The sequence below is a fragment of the Salmo salar genome, chromosome ssa13 (genome assembly GCF_905237065.1).
Source record: "Salmo salar chromosome ssa13, Ssal_v3.1, whole genome shotgun sequence".
Taxonomy (NCBI): Eukaryota; Metazoa; Chordata; class Actinopteri; order Salmoniformes; family Salmonidae; genus Salmo; species Salmo salar.
The window spans coordinates 7,910,534-7,932,289 of record NC_059454.1 but is presented as its reverse complement, the minus strand read 5'-3'; the positions used below and the strand labels follow the sequence as shown (position 1 = coordinate 7,932,289).

At 44.4% G+C, this 21,756-nt stretch overlaps 1 protein-coding gene across 4 annotated transcripts; it reads left to right on the top strand.

The window, feature by feature from the left end:
* The first annotated feature begins 424 nt into the window (after window positions 1–424).
* Window positions 425–20,956, top strand: LOC106566297 (proline-rich receptor-like protein kinase PERK10). 4 transcript variants are annotated; one of them, XR_001319860.2, is made up of 4 exons: window positions 425–563; window positions 13,122–13,212; window positions 16,940–17,044; window positions 17,198–20,956. XR_001319860.2 is itself a non-coding variant. In XM_014134198.2 (4 exons), the coding sequence occupies exons 2-4, from the start codon at window positions 13,158–13,160 to the stop codon at window positions 18,809–18,811; spliced, it is 624 nt and encodes a 207-aa protein (XP_013989673.1). In that variant the 5' UTR covers window positions 425–563; window positions 13,122–13,157; the 3' UTR covers window positions 18,812–20,956. The 4 variants fall into 4 exon arrangements, 2 of the variants coding, with proteins under 2 accessions (XP_013989673.1, XP_013989674.1); XM_014134198.2 differs by having other exon boundaries at window positions 18,348–20,956; XR_006758481.1 differs by lacking the exon at window positions 16,940–17,044 and having other exon boundaries at window positions 18,348–20,956.
* Window positions 20,957–21,756: the final 800 nt, after the last annotated feature.

Below are 21,756 nucleotides of genomic sequence, written 5' to 3'. Positions count from 1 at the left end.
ATTTTGATGTTATGACCATAAATATTTCCATCTTCCTTAGCTAAGTTAACTTCCTGTTGAACTTTAACCCATCTCACATCTAGACAGCTCTGGCTTTCTCCTTTCTGTCTTTATTGTTGCTACAGAAAGAGAGAGATGTCTTTAAACATACCCCCTTCCTTCCCTCCCTCCCTCCCTTGGAGAGAGCAAGCCAAGAAGCCCTACCCTCCCTCCCTCCCTCCCTTAGAGAGAGCAAGCCAAGAATCCCTACCTTCCCTCCCTCCCTTGGAGAGAGCAAGCCAAGAAGCCCTACCCTCCTACCCTCCCTCCCTTAGAGAGAGCAAGCCAAGAATCCCTACCCCCCCCTCCCTCCCTCCTTCCCTCCCTCCCTTGGAGAGAGCAAGCCAAGAATCCCTACCCTCCCTCCCTCCCTCCCTCCCTTAGAGAGAGCAAGCCAAGAATTACATACATACTACATTCTTCTTCCTGGTTCAGGTTCCTGAGATATCAGACTGACCTAATGAAGCACTCACAACTCAACTGAACATTGGGATAGTTTTAAAGAATGATATCAGACCTGCAAGGTAAGAGTTTTATAATACTTTTTTTTTTAATCCTGCAGCATGCCTTAAAGTAGTCTAAGTGTTGGTTTATAGGGTCCTGATTGTTGCACCGATGACTTTAGACTGAGGGAGCACCCAGGTACGGTGCAACACTACTCTGGGTTACAAAGTATTTCATCATCTACAATACAGGTACATACTGCCTGGTTCCACATCTGTTTGTGTTGCTCTTAGAGTCATTGTCAGGCCAAACGGATGCAAACAGAACTGGGACCAGCCTTCTATCCACTGTCCCCTCAGTGTTGATCAGGAGAGAGAGAAAGGTCACTATGGTGGGTAAGAGAGAGAAGAGAGAGATCACTATGGTGGGTAAGAGAGAAAAGAGAGAGGTCACTATGGTGGGTAAGAGAGAGAAGAGAGAGGTCACTATGGTGGGTAAGAGAGAGAGAAAGAGAGGTCACTATGGTGGGTAAGAGAGAGAAGAGAGAGATCACTATGGTGGGTAAGAGAGAAAAGAGAGAGATCACTATGGTTGGTAAGAGAGAGAAGAGAAAGAGAGAGAACACTATGGTGGGTAAGAGAGAGAAGAGAGAGGTCACTATGGTGGGTAAGAGAGAGAGAAAGAGAGGTCACTATGGTGGGTAAGAGAGAGAAGAGAGAGATCACTATGGTGGGTAAGAGAGAAAAGAGAGAGATCACTATGGTGGGTAAGAGAGAGAGAGAGGTCACTATGGTGGGTAAGAGAGAGAAGAGAAAGAGAGAGGTCACTATGGTGGGTAAGAGAGAGAAGAGAGAGATCACTATGGTGGGTAAGAGAGAGAGAGAGGTCACTATGGTGGGTAAGAGAGAGAGAGGTCACTATGGTGGGTAAGAGAGAGAGAGATCACTATGGTGGGTAAGAGAAAGAGAGAGGTCACTATGGTGGGTAAGAGAGAGAGAGGTCACTATGGTGGGTAAGAGAGAGAGAGGTCACTATGGAGAGTAAGAGAGAGAAGAGAGGTCACTATGGTGGGTAAGAGAGAGAGAGGTCACTATGGAGAGTAAGAGAGAGACGAGAGGTCACTATGGTGGGTAAGAGAGAGAGAGGGGCCACTATGGTGGGTGGGTGTGAGAGAGGTCACTATGGAGAGTAAGAGCGAGAGAGAGGTCACTATGGTGGGTAAGAGAGAGAGAGAGGTCACTATGGTGGGTAAGAGAGAGAGAGAGGTCACTATGGTGGGTAAGAGAGAGAGAGATCACTATGGTGGGTAAGAGAGAGAAGAGAAAGAGAGAGGTCACTATGGTGGGTAAGAGAGAGAGAGGTCACTATGGTGGGTAAGAGAGAGAGAAAGAGAGAGGTCACTATGGTGGGTAAGAGAGAGAGAAAGAGAGAGGTCACTATGGTGGGTAAGAGAGAGAGAAAGAGAGAGGTCACTATGGTGGGTAAGAGAGAGAGAGAGGTCACTATGGTAGGTAAGAGAGAGAGAGATCACTATGGTGGGTAAGAGAGAGAAGAGAAAGAGAGAGGTCACTATTGTGGGTAAGAGAGAGAGAGGTCACTATGGTGGGTAAGAGAGAGAGAAAGAGAGAGGTCACTATGGTGGGTAAGAGAGAGAGAAAGAGAGAGATCACTATGGTGGGTAAGAGAGAGAGGTCACTATGGTGGGTAAGAGAGAGAGAGAGGTCACTATGGTGGGAAAGAGAGAGAGGTCACTATGGTGGGTAAGAGAGAGAGAGATCACTATGGTGGGTAAGAGAGAGAGAGAGGTCACTATGGTGGGTAAGAGAGCGAGAGAGGTCACTATGGTGGGTAAGAGAGAGAGACAGAGGTTACTATGGTGGGTAAGAGAGAGAGAGAGAGGTCACTATGGTGGGTAAGAGAGAGAGACAGAGGTCACTATGGTGGGTAAGAGAGAGAGAGAGAGGTCAATATGGTGGGTAAGAGAGAGAGAGAAGTCACTATGGAGAGTAAGAGAGAGAGAGATCACTATGGTGGGTAAGAGAGAGAGAGATCACTATGGTGGGTAAGAGAGAGAGAGAGAGGTCACTATGGTGGGTAAGAGAGAGAGAGAGGTCACTATGGTGGGTAAGAGAGAGAGAGAGTCACTATGGTGGGTAAGAGAGAGAGAGAGAGGTCACTATGGTGGGTAAGAGAGAGAGAGAGGTCACTATGGAGAGTAAGAGAGAGAGAAGAGAAGTCACTATGGTGGGTAAGAGAGCGAGAGGGGCCACTATGGTGGGTGGGTGTGAGAGAGATCACTATGGAGAGTAAGAGAGATAAGAGAGGTCACTATGGTGGGTAAGAGAGAGAGAGATCACTATGGTGGGTAAGAGAGAGAGAGATCACTATGGAGAGTAAGAGAGATAAGAGAGGTCACTATGGTGGGTAAGAGAGAGAGAGATCACTATGGTGGGTAAGAGAGAGAGAGATCACTATGGTGGGTAAGAGAGAGAAGAGAAAGAGAGAGGTCACTATGGTGGGTAAGAGAGAGAAGAGAGAGGTCACTATGGTGGGTAAGAGAGAGAAGAGAAAGAGAGAGGTCACTATGGTGGGTAAGAGAGAGAGAGTTCACTATGGTGGGTTTAAAAGCAGAAATAGCCCAGCTGGGATTAAAAGTCTAAAGGCATTAAACCGGGTCAGAACCGGGTCAGAACTGGGTCAGAACCAGGTCAGAACCGGGTCAGAACCAGGTCAGAAAGAAAACAACACATGGAAGAAAGGGAGGGTAGGTGGGGTGTGTGTGTAACGTTGGTAGAATGCGTTGTGTGGCAACAGGGCCCTTGTGCAAGTTGTTGTTCTCCAGCTTCCCCCCAAGGAGGGGGAGAGAGGGGGAGAGAGCGGGGGGGAGAGAGGGGGAGAGGGGGGGGGGGTCTTTCGGCAGAATCACTCTGGACCTAGTTTCAGAAGTCCTCATCTCTACAGCAGGCATAAGTAGGTCAAAGAAAGTGGGTGACAGGGTGTCAAGAGTTTGGGTGTCGCTCAGCATGAAAAAAAAATACCTTCCAATTACCTGGTGACACGGTAGACCCCCCCCCCTCTGGAGTTGGGACTACAGTCCTGCAAAAAAACACAGGGGGCAGTAAACACTATTATGTGGGAGAATGTCCCAGCTGACAGTGACAGAAGGGAACTTCCACAGTCAACGACCTTCTTGGTACCTGGTAGCTGGTGGATTGAGACAGTGGAGCAGCCAGTTAAAAACACATGACGTAAACACTGTGTGTGTGAGAATCTAACACCTGGCAGGCATAACAATGAGAGTTTAGAATTCACATGTGAAAAACATTATTGGTAGTACTGCTAGACAGCTACGGTGCAGGTATTGAGACTGCGTAGCAAGCATGAAACCTCCTCCTTGGTACAGCAGCGTAGGTACAGTCGGAAAAAGGGAGGGCTGTCTGCCAATGCGTGACCTATCCCCTACATAGCCCTTATACAAGTGTAACGCTCCGCTTTCACTCTGTCTCTGCGTGGGTGCTGTGAGTCTAGAGGGACTCTATGGAGGGGGGGGGTGGAGCTGAAGACCAAGCTGTCTGCATGACAGATGGAAAACCCAATCGCTTCCCGATGCCGCGTTTGTCTTGTAGTATTGCGTTGCAGAGACAACGTATGCATCTAATTGTAAGCTGTAGACGGCTTGACAGAAATGGTAGCAGAAGGTGAACGTTGAATTTTTTGTTGCGCACATATCCAAATGATGTCGCGTAACATTTGACGCAACAACGCTGTCGGTGTGATAGAAGCGTAGTCCCGTCATAGTTCACTACATGTCACATTGTTCCCTTGTACACTCTGTCTGTAGCTGTCACATTGTTCCCTTGTACACTCCGTCTGTAGTCGTCACATTGTTCCCTTGTACACTCCGTCTGTAGTCGTCACATTGTTCCCTTGTACACTCTGTCTGTAGCTGTCACATTGTTCCCTTGTACACTCCGTCTGTAGTTGTCACATTGTTCCCTTGTACACTCCGTCTGTAGTCGTCACATTGTTCCCTTGTACACTCCGTCTGATTTTGTCACATTGTTCCCTTGTACACTCCGTCTGTAGTTGACACATTGTTCCCTTGTACACTCCGTCTGTAGTCGTCACATTGTTCCCTTGTACACTCCATCTGTAGTCGTCACATTGTTCCCTTGTACACTCCGTCTGTAGTCGTCACATTGTTCCCTTGTACACTCCGTCTGTAGTCGTCACATTGTTCCCTTGTACACTCCGTCTGTAGTCGTCACATTGTTCCCTTGTACACTCCGTCTGTAGTTGTCACATTGTTCCCTTGTACACTCCGTCTGTAGTTGTCACATTGTTCCCTTGTACACTCCGACTGTTGTCGTCACATTGTTCCCTTGTACACTCCGTCTGTAGTTGTGACATTGTTCCCTTGTACACTCCGTCTGTAGTTGTCACATTGTTCCCTTGTACACTCCGTCTGTAGTTGTCACATTGTTCCCTTGTACACTCCGTCTGTAGTTGACGCATTGTTCCCTTGTACACTCCGTCTGTAGTTGACACATTGTTCCCTTGTACACTCCGTCTGTAGTTGTCACATTGTTCCCTTGTACACTCCGTCTGTAGTTGACGCATTGTTCCCTTGTACACTCCGTCTGTAGGTGACACATTGTTCCCTTGTACACTCCGTCTGTAGTTGACATATTGTTCCCTTGTACACTCCGTCTGTAGTAGTGACATTGTTCCCTTGTACACTCCGTCTGTAGTTGTCACATTGTTCCCTTGTACACTCCGTCTGTAGTTGGCACATTGTTCCCTTGTACACTCCGTCTGTAGTTGTGACATTGTTCCCTTGTACACTCCGTCTGTAGTAGTGACATTGTTCCCTTGTACACTCCGTCTGTAGTTGACACATTGTTCCCTTGTACACTCCGTCTGTAGTTGACACATTGTTCCCTTGTACACTCCGTCTGTAGTTGTGACATTGTTCCCTTGTACACTCCGTCTGTAGTAGTGACATTTTTCCCTTGTACACTCCGTCTGTAGTTGTGACATTGTTCCCTTGTACACTCCGTCTGTAGTTGTCACATTGTTCCCTTGTACACTCCGTCTATAGTTGACACATTGTTCCCTTGTACACTCCGTATGTAGTTGTCACATTGTTCCCTTGTACACTCCGTCTATAGTTGACGCATTGTTCCCTTGTACACTCCGTCTGTAGTAGTGACATTGTTCCCTTGTACACTCCGTCTGTAGTTGACGCATTGTTCCCTTGTACACTCCGTCTGTAGTAGTGACATTGTTCCCTTGTACACTCCGTCTGTAGTTGTCACATTGTTCCCTTGTACACTCCGTCTGTAGTTGACACATTGTTCCCTTGTACACTCCGTCTGTAGTTGTGACATTGTTCCCTTGTACACTCCGTCTGTAGTAGTGACATTGTTCCCTTGTACACTCCGTCTGTAGTTGTGACATTGTTCCCTTGTACACTCCGTCTGTAGTCGTCACATTGTTCCCTTGTACACTCCGTCTGTAGTTGTCACATTGTTCCCTTGTACACTCCGTCTATAGTTGACACATTGTTCCCTTGTACACTCCGTCTGTAGTTGTCACATTGTTCCCTTGTACACTCCGTCTATAGTTGACGCATTGTTCCCTTGTACACTCCGTCTGTAGTAGTGACATTGTTCCCTTGTACACTCCGTCTGTAGTTGTCACATTGTTCCTTGTACACTCCGTCTGTAGTCGTCACATTGTTCCCTTGTACACTCAGGTTGTGTAACTGATGCACAATGCATGGATGAGTTTGTCTGAACAGGAACGTTCCCATGGATGAGTTTGTCTGAACAGGAACGTTCCCATGGATGAGTTTGTCTGAACAGGAACGTTCCCATGGATGAGTTTGTCTGAACAGGAACGTTCCCATGGATGAGTTTGTCTGAACAGGAACGTTCCCATGGATGAGTTTGTCTGAACAGGAACGTTCCCATGGATGAGTTTGTCAGAACAGGAACGTTCCCATGGATGAGTTTGTCTGAACAGGAACGTTCCCATGGATGAGTTTGTCTGAACAGGAACGTTCCCATGGATGAGTTTGTCTGAACAGGAACGTTCCCATGGATGAGTTTGTCTGAACAGGAACGTTCCCATGGATGAGTTTGTCTGAACAGGAATGTTCCCACGAGCGTGGCGTGGAGCGTAATGAGCCATCAGGAGCACTGAACGAGGACAACAACATGTGACTGTGCTGCTAGACACCAACTCAGCTACATCTCAAATCAAATGTTATTTATCACATGCACCGAATACAACAGGTGTAGACCTTACAAACCTTTAACTAACAATGCTATTTTTAGAAAATAAAGTGTTAAGAAAGTATTTACTCAAATAAACTGAAGTAAAACATTTATTATTATTATTAAGGAGCAACAATAAAATAAAAGTAGCGAGGCTATATACAGGGGGTACCGGTACAGAGTCAATGTGGAGGCTATATACAGGGGGTACCGGTACTGAGTCAATGTGGAGGCTATATACAGGGGGTACCGGTACAGAGTCAATGTGGAGGCTATATACAGGGGGTACCGGTACTGAGTCAATGTGGAGGCTATATACAGGGGGTACCGGTACAGAGTCAATGTGGAGGCTATATACAGGGGGTACCGGTACTGAGTCAATGTGGAGGCTATATACAGGGGGTACCGGTACAGAGTCAATGTGGAGGCTATATACAGGGGGGTTAGGGTACAGAGTCAATGTGGAGGCTATATACAGGGTGTTACGGTACAGAGTCAATGTGGAGGCTATATACAGGGGGTACCGGTACAGAGTCAATGTGGAGGCTATATACAGGGGGTTAGGGTACAGAGTCAATGTGGAGGCTATATACAGGGTGTTACGGTACAGAGTCAATGTGGAGGCTATATACAGGGGGTACCGGTACAGAGTCAATGTGGAGGCTATATACAGGGGGTACCGGTACAGAGTCAATGTGGAGGCTATATACAGGGGGTACCGGTACAGAGTCAATGTGGAGGCTATATACAGGGTGTTACGGTACAGAGTCAATGTGGAGGCTATATACAGGGGGGTACCGGTACAGAGTCAATGTGGAGGCTATATACAGGGGGTACCGGTACAGAGTCAATGTGGAGACTATATACAGGGGGTACCGGTACAGAGTCAATGTGGAGGCTATATACAGGGGGTACCGGTACTGAGTCAATGTGGAGGCTATATACAGGGTGTTACGGTACAGAGTCAATGTGGAGACTATATACAGGGGGTATCGGTACAGAGTCAATGTGGAGGCTATATACAGGGGGTACCGGTACAGAGTCAACGTGGAGGCTATATGCAGGGGGTACCGGTACAGAGTCAATGTGGAGGCTATATACAGGGGGGTTAGGGTACAGAGTCAATGTGGAGGCTATATACAGGGTGTTACGGTACAGAGTCAATGTGGAGGCTATATACAGGGGGTACCGGTACAGAGTCAATGTGGAGGCTATATACAGGGGGTACCGGTACAGAGTCAACGTGGAGGCTATATACAGGGGGTACCGGTACAGAGTCAATGTGGAGGCTATATACAGGGGTTACGGTACAGAGTCAATGTGGAGGCTATATACAGGGGGTACCGGTACAGAGTCAATGTGGAGGCTATATACAGGGGGTACCGGTACAGAGTCAATGTGGAGGCTATATACAGGGGGTACCGGTACAGAGTCAATGTGGAGGCTATATACAGGGGGTACCGGTACTGAGTCAATGTGGAGGCTATATACAGGGTGTTACGGTACAGAGTCAATGTGGAGACTATATACAGGGGGTATCGGTACAGAGTCAATGTGGAGGCTATATACAGGGTGTTACGGTACTGAGTCAATGTGGAGGCTATATACAGGGGGTACCGGTACAGAGTCAATGTGGAGGCTATATACAGGGGGTACCGGTACAGAGTCAATGTGGAGGCTATATACAGGGGGTACCGGTACAGAGTCAATGTGGAGGCTATATACAGGGGGTACCGGTACAGAGTCAATGTGGAGACTATATACAGGGGGTACCGGTACAGAGTCAATGTGGAGGCTGTATACAGGGGGTACCGGTACTGAGTCAATGTGGAGGCTATATACAGTGGGTACTGGTACAGAGTCAATGTGGAGGCTATATACAGATGGGTACCGGTACAGATTCAATGTGGAGGCTATATACAGGTGGTACCTGTACAGAGTCAATGTGGAGGCTATATACAGGGTACCGGTACAGAGTCAATGTGGAGGCTATATACAGGGGGTACCGGTACAGAGTCAATGTGGAGGCTATATACAGGGGGTACCGGTACAGAGTCAATGTGGAGACTATATACAGGGGGTACCGGTACAGAGTCAATGTACGGGCGGCAACGGTTAGTCGAGGTAATTGAGGTAATATGGATGGATAATATAGGGAGAACCACTTTCCTGGCACTAATCACTTAAGATGTTCAGTATCTTGTTTCTTTTGCCTCATTAACCCCCCAGCAGAAATCTAATTAGCTTAATAATACAAAATCCCCATCTAAATCCCCATCTAAAATCCCCATCTAAATCCATCTGTTTAAACAAGAGATAACAATACACTAACTGCCGTGTTTGTCAGACCATGAGACATCCTGAAAATCGCTCTTTTCACGAACCATTTGCGTCCGAACCATTTGCTCAGTGTCAGCCTCTCAACGTCTCATCACGACAACACAGATGTCCATAATTCTCCGATTATTTCATATTTTTTCAGAAACATGCCACGAGTTGTTCAGTCCAAAACACTGTTGAGCAACAAGACAACAACTTTTCCAGGTAGTGCCTGTTTTTCTGATCATCCAACAGAAAACAAATATTTTTGAAAGGCCCTATGATACACAGAGCAACTGTTATCTAGAGTCAACAATGTTCTGCTTTTTTTAGCTGGAGGGCGGCTGGCTGATTCCAGACTTGGAATCAAAGGAACACCCCCCCCCCACGTTTTGGCGTATCAAGCCTTTATCTGGCAGATTAAACCTGGTTTGGTTGTGTGTGTGTGTTTGAGTTTCCATTGAGAGTTTAATCTCTGTTTCATTATCATACCAGACCTTGAAGGTCAAGTGTGTTATACAACACGTCGAGGATAACAGACTATTCTATTACTGTATCTGTGAAGAGGTTAACATTACTATAAACATCTGTTGTATAGTAGACAGCTTTACAGTTGATTTCCTCAGTGCTACAAACATCTGTTGTATAGTAGACAGCTTTACAGTTGATTTCCTCAGTACTATAAACATCTGTTGTATACTAGACAGCTTTACAGTTGATTTCCTCAGTACTACAAACATCTGTTGTATACTAGACAGCTTTACAGTTGATTTCCTCAGTACTATAAACATTTGTTGTTTACTAGACAGCTTTACAGTTGATTTCTTCAGTACTATAAACATCTGTTGTATACTAAACAGCTTTACAGTTGATTTCCTCAGTACTACAAACATATGTTGTATACTAGACAGCTTTACAGTTGATTTCCTCAGTACTATAAACATCTGTTGTTTACTAGACAGCTTTACAGTTGATTTCCTCAGTACTACAAACATATGTTGTATACTTGACAGCTTTACAGTTGATTTCCTCAGTACTATAAACATCTGTTGTTTACTAGACAGCTTTACAGTTGATATCCTCAGTACTACAAACATATGTTGTATACTAGACAGCTTTACAGTTGATTTCCTCAGTACTATAAACATCTGTTGTTTACTAGACAGCTTTACAGTTGATTTCCTCAGTACTACAAACATATGTTGTATACTACTAGACAGCTTTACAGTGATTTCCTCAGTACTACAAAAAATAATTTCAGCTCAGTGACTAAAGAGATTATTGTTACTAGTTACTAGGAACGACACTATACAAGACTAGTTACTAGGAACGACACTATACAAGACTAGTTACTAGGAACGACACTATACAAGACTAGTTACTAGGAACGACACTATACAAGACTAGTTACTAGGAACGACACTATACAAGACTAGTTACTAGAAAGTGGGCCCACCACGTCATTTCAAAGTGGAAAATTGGATATTGTTTGGTTGAAACGTTGAGCAATGAGATAACAACCTATATTCACCCACTCAAAAAGAGTTAGTTTAATTTCCAATGTGTTATCACTATGCTTTCAACCAATCTAAAAGCACAACCATATTCTAATGAAAAAACAATGTCTGATTTTTGGTTTAGTTGTCACCAACTGCGTATTTAACCATTTTAAAGCAAAGTTTAAATGGGAATACAATGTCAGGTATTTTGTTTATATACAACAGATTAATATGTTAACATTGTGCTTCATCTAATAGCGAAACCAAATTACCTGGATTATAGTTGAGATTATATTAAAAAGTACATCAACGCCGTTCATGATTCTGTGCAGATTATTACAGAAATTGTGAAGATCTCCACAGCCCTGCGCCGACCTACGCACGCTATCTTGAAAATAAACTCTTTATATGATTACAAGACAAGACATTTGTAGTTACAGTAACCTCAAAATGTGGCCATGGAGACGCTAAACAAGACATTTGTAGTTACAGTAACCTCAAAATGTGGCCATGGAGACGCTAAACAAGACATTTGTAGTTACAGTAACCTCAAAATGTGGCCATGGAGACGCTAAACAAGACATTTGTAGTTACAGTAACCTCAAAATGTGGCCATGGAGACGCTAAACAAGACATTTGTAGTTACAGTAACCTCAAAATGTTGCCACGGAGACGCTAAACAAGACATTTGTAGTTACAATAACCTCAAAATGTGGCCATGGAGACGCTACTCATGTTAAGGTTAAATGTTACATTAGTTTGTAAAATAGCCTTAACTTTAGGCTATTCACTGTATTAAACGTAATATTGAAACGTGTTTTGTTGACAATGCAACCAAACATCAACATTTAAAGTAGATGTGTGTCACGTCCTGACCAGTAAAAGAGGTTGTTTGTTATTGTAGTTTGGTCAGGGCGTGGCAGGGGGTGTTTGTTTAGTACAACACTAAACAAACACCCCCTGCCACGCCCTGACCAAACTACAATAATGTTCTAAATTTTCTATTTCTGTGTTAATCTAGTTTTTCTATTTCTACGTTGGGTTTTGGTAGCTGGTTATCGTTGCTTCTAATTGGAGGCCATATTTAAGTGGGTTAGTTTTCTCTTGTGTTTGTGGGTGGTTGTTTCCTGGATAGTCTGTGTACCTTACGGGACTGGTTTCGTCGTTTGTTTTGTTTATGGTTTTCCTTCAATAAATTAAGAAGATAAATATACCCGCTGCGTTTTGGTCTACCTACAACGACGCTTGTAACAATGTGTCTACTGCTTGGATAGTATCATCTGAGCAACTGGCTTAATCCCATTCTTTACTTTTATTTTTGGTTGAGTTGGAGACGTGAATCCAACATATCCTTTGTTAACTTGTCGAAAAGTGCAAAGACTATTTATTGTGCTTTAAAAGTCATATTGAATTATATTTGGTTGTCAACGCAACCAAATATCAACATTTCAAAGAGTATCTTCTGATTGGATAGTTCCATCTGTGCCACTGACGATACATCTCCTTTAAATGTAGATATTTGGTTTCGTTAAGACAACCAAACAGAATTCAATATCACTAAATATAATTACATTTTAAATTAACCAGAGCTTGTAACCTTAGGCCTATTGTTTGTCTATTTTTTTGTTGAATTCTGGGTTGAATTGAAACAATAGGGTTCCTGAGTGGCGCAGTGGTCTAAGGCACTGCATTTCAGTGCAAGAGGCGTCACTACAGTCCCTGGTTCAAATCCAAGCTGCATCACATTTGGCCAGGATTGGGAGTCCCATAGGGCGGTGCACAATTGGCCCAGCGTTGTCCGGGTTTGGCCGTCATTGTAAATAAGAATTTGTTCTTAACTGACTTGCCTAGTTAAATTAATCAAAAAATGTAAATAGCTGTTGATGTTTTTACAAGTGCTATATAGGCCTAAATAGCATCATTGCTGATGTGAGTGACAAAGAATGGTAACATTTAATTCGTTTTGTTAAACCGACCTTTAGGAATGATTTCGATAGTAACGGTGAATCTATTTCGTTTTTTAAGTGGAGATCTCTCAACAATCATTCTCACGATAGCACATTGGTAATAGTCAGTAACAAATATTATGACATTTGGTTATCATGGTGACATTATCCCGTGGTTGAAATTTTACCCTGAAAAACAACAGTTGTTGACTTTTTTTCAAATCCAATGTATTTTCCACATAGATTCCACGTCACAATATGTTGATAAATTACATTGAAACAATGTTGATTCAACCGGTTTTTGCTCAGTGGGATTACCATTAATAAAACTTACAGTATCTTTTAGCTAGCTAACATCTTTACCTACTTCAGTTCAAAGTTCTGATTGTCAACCTGGATAAGAGCTTCTGATAAATGACTGAAATGTACTACAAAATGAAATAGCTGAAAATAGCAGCAGAGGTTGCTGGACTGAAGGTTAAACAAATTGTTCCAGAGTTCAGGATGAAAAATCCATGACTCTGTTTGTCCACGTCTAGCCAGCCTGATCACTCGTTCTTTCGTTCTTTCTCTCTTGTCTCTTTTTTTTTCAGGAAATTGAACCGTCGACCGGGCTGACCAGAAGCAACATGACCAGTGTTAACTCCCCCGCCTGCCTCCTGGCTCGTAACCAGTTCTATAGAAGTAAAGATAAACCCTATTTTTAAACCTTGACTTTGTCTCATCCGTTATTGAACTTGGACAGACAACAGGTTTGGTCTGGGCGGGGTGTCTGTTTGTTTGATAGAAGATATGAAGAGTGACCGGAGGACATGTGAAAACTTAATGGAGAATTACTGTCAACCTCTGCACTTTATCTTTTGAACCATCGTGACAAATACTTAGAACAGGGTGTCCTTTCATACACTCCGGTTTATGTTTGATGAACATTTGGTTGACTGAACTGTAACCTCACTGTGAAACCACACACTCAACACCTGGTCAAAAGAATACATGACTCATTTATATCGACTGTAGTCTAGTTCATCTGCTATTTTTAAACAGTAAACTGATTCTGAGGACAAACTCCAAAAATGTGAACTTTTAGTTGGATTCAACCTTTATTTTAACCAGGTTGTCACATTGTGGTCAAAATAACTCATTTTCAAGGAAGACCTGGCCAAGAAGGCAGCTCAAGTAAAAACCAAAGAAGACATCGGTCTTCATCTGTCATTAATCATTTGATTACGTACACAACATTCAAAATCCCCCTAAGTATGTCCATCCATCCAGCCTCGGCCTACAGTAAATCCTAACCCCATCCATCCAGCCTCGGCCTACTGTAAATCCTAACCCCATCCATCCAGCCTCGGCCTACAGTAAATCCTAACCCCATCCATCCATCCTCGGCCTACTGTAAATCCTAACCCCATCCATCCTCGGCCTACAGTAAGGCTAAACTAGCTAGCTGCATTCGCTAGCTAGGTAAGTGAAAGTGAAAAGAAATACAACTAAATATAGCTCTCTCTCTCTTGCTTCTCTTACATTTTTTAAGAAATTAATTTGTTCAAAACTGTTCAACTATTGTCTTTCTCTCTCTTTGAGTCAACTACTCATCACATTTTATGCAGTGCAGTGCAGTGCTAGCTAGCTGTAGCTTATGCTTTCAATACTGGATTCATTCTCTGATCCTTTCATTGGATGGACAATATGTCAGTCCATGACACAAGAGCTCTGATAGGTTGGAGGATGTCCTCCGGAAGTTGTCATAACTATTGTGTATGGAAGGGGATGAGAACTCCCGAGTGGTGCAGCACTCTAAGGCACTGCATCTCAGTGCAAGAGGCTACAATCCCTGGTTCAAATCCAGGTTGTATTACATCTGGCTGTGATTGGGAGTCCCATAGGGTGGTGCACAATTGGCCCAGTGTCGTCTGGGTTTGGCTGGGGGTAGGCCATCATTGTAAATAAGAATTTGTTCTTAACTGACTTGCCTAGTTAAATAACAAAAATAAATATAAGCCTCCTAGGTTTGAAGTCAATGTACTTGAAGGAGGATGGAAGCTTGCTGTCCTCCGGCTACACAGTGGTGCTACACCAGAGAGTGCTGTTGAGGCTACTGTAGACCTTTGTTGTTTAAATCAATTATTTGGTGACATGTTAACATATTTAGTTTAGTTTTATCTAAAAAGGATCACTTTTTTTATTGTTTCACAAATTGTTATTTTTTATTTAAATTCACTGAGGAGGATGGTCCTCTCCTTCCTCCTCTGAGGAGCCTCCACTGCTGTAAGCCGGCATGGACACAATATGACACACAGCATAAAATAACGCAACCAACAAAACAAGAAACACACTGTTTACACAACCTATGGTAGCTTAACGCCACTTTGAAGTTGATAACAGTTGCTGCTGCCGTCTCCATTATCTCACTAGCACAACACAGGCTAGCTAACATCGTCACACGACTACAACACAAGCTAGCTAACATCGCCACACTACTACAACACAGGCTAGCTAACATCGTCACACTACTACAACACAAGCTAGCTAACATCGTCACACTACTACAACACAAGCTAGCTAACATCGTCACACAACTACAACACAAGCTAGCTAACATTGTCACACGACTACAACACAAGCTAGCTAACATTGTGACACGACTACAACACAAGCTAGCTAACATCGTCACACTACTACAACACAAGCTAGCTAACATCGTCACACAACTACAACACAAGCTAGCTAACATTGTCACACGACTACAACACAAGCTAGCTAACATTGTGACACGACTACAACACAAGCTAGCTAACATTGTGACACGACTACAACACAAGCTAGCTAACATCGTCTCACTACTACAACACAAGCTAGCTAACATTGTCACACGACTACAACACAAGCTAGCTAACATTGTGACACGACTACAACACAAGCTAGCTAACATCGTCACACTACTACAACACAAGCTAGCTAACATTGTCACACGACTACAACACAAGCTAGCTAACATTGTGACACGACTACAACACAAGCTAGCTAACATTGTGACATGACTACAACACAAGCTAGCTAACATCGTCTCACTACTACAACACAAGCTAGCTAACATTGCCACACGACTACAACACAAGCTAGCTAACATTGTGACACGACTACAACACAAGCTAGCTAACATCGTCACACTACTACAACACAAGCTAGCTAACATCGTCACACTACTACAACACAGGCTAGCTAACATCGTCACACGACTACAACACAAGCTAGCTAACATCGTCACACGACTACAACACAAGCTAGCTAAAGACAATCTAAAGATTTCTTCAGATTAAATCAGAAGATGATTATTAAGATGATTGTAAAGATTAAATAGAAATTAAAACAACATTTTTTTTTTTTATAAAACATACATTTTTATAAATCCTTAGGGAAGGCCTAGAAGGCCCTGACGGTTCCCCACTGATACAGAAAGACTGAGCAACCAGGAATGTCTCTGAAAAGCTGCATGTGAATGTGCTTATCTGAAATGTGATTGTGACTGTTTTATCTCTCTCCGTAAAGTCACTGTTTTCTCTCTCCATAAAGTCACTGTTTTATCTCTCTCCGTAAAGTCACTGTTTTATCTCTCTCCGTAAAGTCACTGTTTTATCTCTCTCCGTAAAGTCACTGTTTTATCTCTCTCTGTAAAGTCACTGTTTTCTCTCTCTGTAAAGTCACTGTTTTATCTTTCTCCATAAAGTCACTGTTTTATCTCTCTCCGTAAAGTCACTGTTTTATCTCTCTCTGTAAAGTCACTGTTTTATCTCTCTCAATATAGTCACTGTTTTATCTCTCTCAATATAGTCACTGTTTTATCTCTCTCCATATAGTCACTGTTTTATCTCTCTCTGTAAAGTCATTGTTTTATCTCTCTCCATATAGTCACTGTTTTATCTCTCTCCATATAGTCACTGTTTTATCTCTCTCCATATAGTCACTGTTTTATCAATCTCTGTAAAGTCACTGTTTTATCTCTCTCCGTAAAGTCACTGTTTTATCTCTCTCCATATAGTCACTGTTTTATCTCTCTCCATATAGTCACTGTTTTATCTCTCTCCATATAGTCACTGTTTTATCTCTCTCCATATAGTCACTGTTTTATCTCTCTCTCCATATAGTCACTGTTTTATCTCTCTCCATATAGTCACTGTTTTATCTCTCTCTCTCCATATAGTCACTGTTTTATCTCTCTCCATATAGTCACTGTTTTATCTCTCTCTCCATATAGTCACTGTTTTATCTCTCTCCATATAGTCACTGTTTTATCTCTCTCTATATAGTCACTGTTTTATCTCTCTCTCCATATAGTCACTGTTTTATCTCTCTCTATATAGTCACTGTTTTATCTCTCTCCATAGAGTCACTGTTGTATCTCTCTCCATAGACACAACAAGCCCTACAGAGAGTATAAAGCCTAATGCAGTCTACAGCCTCTCTGATTGGTCGATGCTACAAGTACTGGTCTGGGTGACCATGTCAACACAACCAGGTGACTGAACCATCATATTCTCCACACTACTCCTTTAATGACGACATCACACAGCGGTTCAACTAGACTGGTGCTGTCTGTCTTGTACTTTGTATTGTCGCCTGTCATTTCTACTACTTGAGTACCGGCACGTCTTTTGAGTGTCCTCCTCAGGGTTCCCAGGAGCAGGGGATTTACTAATCACCTCTTTATATCATCCTCAGGGTTCCCAGGAGCAGGGGATTTACTAATCACCTCTTCATATCCTCCTCAGGGTTCCCAGGAGCAGGGGATTTACTAATCACCTCTTTATATCATCCTCAGGGTTCCCAGGAGCAGGGGATTTACTAATCACCTCTTCATATCCTCCTCAGGGTTCCCAGGAGCAGGGGATTTACTAATCACCTCTTCATATCCTCCTCAGGGTTCCCAGGAGCAGGGGATTTACTAATCACCTCTTTATATCCTCCTCAGGGTTCCCAGGAGCAGGGGATTTACTAATCATCTCTTCATATCCTCCTCAGGGTTCCCAGGAGCAGGGGATTTACTAATCATCTCTTCATATCCTCCTCAGGGTTCCCAGGAGCAGGGGATTTACTAATCACCTCTTCATATCCTCCTCAGGGTTCCCAGGAGCAGGGGATTTACTAATCACCTCTTCATATCCTCCTCAGGGTTCCCAGGAGCAGGGGATTTACTAATCACCTCTTCATATCCTCCTCAGGGTTCCCAGGAGCAGGGGATTTACTAATCACCTCTTCATATCCTCCTCAGGGTTCCCAGGAGCAGGGGATTTACTAATCACCTCTTCATATCCTCCTCAGGGTTCCCAGGAGCAGGGGATTTACTAATCATCTCTTCATATCCTCCTCAGGGTTCCCAGGAGCAGGGGATTTACTAATCACCTCTTCATATCCTCCTCAGGGTTCCCAGGAGCAGGGGATTTACTAATCACCTCTTCATATCCTCCTCAGGGTTCCCAGGAGCAGGGGATTTACTAATCACCTCTTCATATCCTCCTCAGGGTTCCCAGGAGCAGGGGATTTACTAATCATCTCTTCATATCCTCCTCAGGGTTCCCAGGAGCAGGGGATTTACTAATCATCTCTTCATATCCTCCTCAGGGTTCCCAGGAGCAGGGGATTTACTAATCACCTCTTCATATCCTCCTCAGGGTTCCCAGGAGCAGGGGATTTACTAATCACCTCTTCATATCCTCCTCAGGGTTCCCAGGAGCAGGGGATTTACTAATCACCTCTTCATATCCTCCTCAGGGTTCCCAGGAGCAGGGGATTTACTAATCACCTCTTCATATCCTCCTCAGGGTTCCCAGGAGCAGGGGGAATATCTAAAGGAAGGTGGGTCAGTGTGGTTCTGGGGGAGCCCCAAACCATGCACCGCCCCGTCCAGCCCACCGCCCCGTCCAGCCCACCGCCCTCGCCCAGTGCTCCCGTCCAGCACCCCGGTCCAGCGCCCCCCAGTCCAGCTCCCCGGTCCAGCTCCCCGGTCCAGCTCCCGGTCCAGCGCCCCCGGTCCAGCGTCCCCGGTCCAGCGCCCCGGGTCCAGCGCCCCCGGTCCAGCGCCCCCCAGCCAACAGAGCGGTCCAGTAGAGTCACACCACCACCAATCAACAGGTTGAAACACAAAGAGGGAAAGACTCCAAGAGGAAGACGAGGGAGAAGACATCTTCCACTCTGTCTGTCCTCTCAGCACAGAAATATGGACTTGATCAAGCCAGTCGGTGTCGAACATGTTTTACATTTTGCGTCACTCCCTATCCTACCCTGAAAAATGCCATTTCTGCAAGCGCTCTCTAAAAACAGACTTCAGCCTTTATTCAATCTCTATTCGCTGAGGCGTTACAGATTGCACGCTATAAATTTAAAGGTCATTTCTGATTGAGTCGACATATTACAGCGTTTACCGTGAATGCACTCTCCACTAACATTGCCTTTTAAATTTAAATCGTGACGTAACGCTGAACTTCCGCGATATGGATTGAAAAGACCCTCCCTTTATATTATTCCATACATTGGTATAAGATATGAATTCAATCAAACACACAGTCCAGTTATACACCCTCTGCTCCTACTCTCCTTTTTCTATTGTTAATTTTCCCCTCCCTTCCTTTCTTCATTTCATAACTTTGGCCACAGCCTGTTCTACTCTGTGCAGCATAACTAACGGAACAAGATGTTCCCTTTTCTCCTGATACTGGCTGGTTGCCAGGCAGCAATATGGGAACATTCATTCATGAGTTGAATAAAACAGAAACCTGTTACCTGGTTCAGAGCTAGAGAGACAGGCAGCAGAAACCTGTTACCTGGTTCAGAGCTAGAGAGAGACAGGCCGACAGGCAGCAGAAACCTGTTGCCTGGTTCAGAGCTAGAGAGAGACAGGCAGACAGGCAGCAGAAACCTGATGCCTGGTTCAGAGCTAGAGAGAGACAGGCCGACAGGCAGCAGAAACCTGATGCCTGGTTCAGAGCTAGAGAGAGACAGGCCGACAGGCAGCAGAAACCTGATGCCTGGTTCAGAGCTAGAGAGACAGGCCGACAGGCAGCAGAAACCTGATGCCTGGTTCAGAGCTAGAGAGAGACAGGCCGACAGGCAGCAGAAACCTGATGCCTGGTTCAGAGCTAGAGAGAGACAGGCCGACAGGCAGCAGAAACCTGTTGCCTGGTTCAGAGCTAGAGAGAGACAGGCCCACAGGCAGCAGAAACCTGTTACCTGGTTCAGAGCTAGAGAGAGACAGGCAGCAGAAACCTGATGCCTGGTTCAGAGCTAGAGAGAGACAGGCCGACAGGCAGCAGAAACCTGATGCCTGGTTCAGAGCTAGAGAGAGACAGGCCGACAGGCAGCATAAACCTGTTACCTGGTTCAGAGCTAGAGAGAGACAGGCCGACAGGCAGCAGAAACCTGATGCCTGGTTCAGAGCTAGAGAGAGACAGGCCGACAGGCAGCAGAAACCTGTTGCCTGGTTCAGAGCTAGAGAGACAGGCAGCAGAAATCTGATGCCTGGTTCAGAGCTAGAGAGAGACAGGCCGACAGGCAGCAGAAACCTGTTACCTGGTTCAGAGCTAGAGAGACAGGCCGACAGGCAGCAGAAACCTGATGCCTGGTTCAGAGCTAGAGAGACAGGCAGCAGAAACCTGTTACCTGGTTCAGAGCTAGAGAGAGACAGGCAGCAGAAACCTGTTACCTGGTTCAGAGCTAGAGAGACAGGCAGCAGAAACCTGTTACCTGGTTCAGAGCTAGAGAGAGACAGGCAGCAGAAACCTGATGCCTGGTTCAGAGCTAGAGAGACAGGCAGCAGAAACCTGTTACCTGGTTCAGAGCTAGAGAGAGACAGGCAGCAGAAACCTGTTACCTGGTTCAGAGCTAGAGAGACAGGCAGCAGAAACCTGTTACCTGGTTCAGAGCTAGAGAGACAGGCAGCAGCAACCTGTTACCTGGTTCAGAGCTAGAGAGACAGACTGATTCTCTCCCTCCCTTTTTCTCTCTGTGAGAAGTATGTTCCCACCCACACACAACTACCCAGTGACCTGGAAAAACTGCTGCTCAGTCTAAAGATAAAAGCACTTCTGGAACATAATGATCCTTGTTTGTTTTTCCCTGGTCCCTTCTGTTCTATGTGTTTGGTTCCTGGGTAGCAAGGCATGACACATTCACGTAATCTAATGGCTACAACGCTAGTATTGTAGTCTATGGATCGACAATAGCATTTAGTTAGCTTCTGGTTAAATCCCCAAGACAGATCTGTCAATGTATTGACTGATATGCAAATATAATGTGCTTTATATATTCACAAACATTAACCTCTGATGGAAGTGTAATTTGTATATAGTAAAATAGTCTTTCATACTTGTTTTATGCAACCAACCTCACTTGATTTACCAAATAAAACCATAATAGAAAGATATTTTTAATCCCAGCCCCTGTCCCCTCAGGTCTTTTTGCCTTTTGGTAGGCCGTCATTGTAAATAAGAATTTGTTCTTAACTGACTTGCCTAGTTAAATAAAGGTTAAATCAAAATAAAATATCTGCCGATCATAAGCGGTTTTCCTTTCTTTGAGCTACAGAAATGTATCTTTCAGTATAAAATAGCAGAATATTGGAGAAAGCTTTTCCCAACATTGTAAGACAAATTCAACGGTGCTGTTGGAGGCCGTTATGACACTATAACCTTTTCTAGAATAATCCGTAGTAATCATCCTGTTATGGGATTGGGTGAATCTATGTGCATTGTATTTAGGCATAGGGATAGGGGACTGCTTCGGACTGCATGAATGATTCCCTAAAGGTCAATAGAAACCTTCTGTCAGGGTTATGATAGGGTCAAGGTTAAGTTACTGTCCAAATGGCTAGTTTCTGTGGGAAGTGAGATGATGGCTTTCAACGTAGCAGTTGGGGAGAGAAGTGAGAATGACAAGATGCAGATATCAGAATGGTATCTGAAGGGAGATCAGAGCCAAACAGCCATCTGGTCCAGCCTGTCCCATCCTGCTGAGACATTCACCCCAGGTACTGTAGATAAGACTGGCTCTGTAGCACTGTGCTGCTATACAGCTGAGGGTATCCTGTTGGGTGAATACATCTGGTCGGAGATTTTCTCTGCCTCCGTATCCGAGTACCGTACCGGAGTAGAACCTAACAGTGTCAGGCAATATGGTGTCTTGACTCAAGACAAGAACAGCCTAATGGCCTGGTGTCAGACAACATGGTTTGACTCA

Coding starts and splice junctions, on each gene's coding strand:
- LOC106566297 (XM_014134198.2), top strand. CDS start 13,158: ATGACCAGTGTTAACTCCCCCGCCTGCCTCCTGGCTCGTAACCAGTTC. Junction 13,213..16,939: donor TCGTAACCAGTTCTATAGAA/GTAAAGATAAAC, acceptor CTCTCTCCATAG/ACACAACAAGCCCTACAGAG. Junction 17,045..18,347: donor GACCATGTCAACACAACCAG/GTGACTGAACCA, acceptor TATCCTCCTCAG/GGTTCCCAGGAGCAGGGGGA.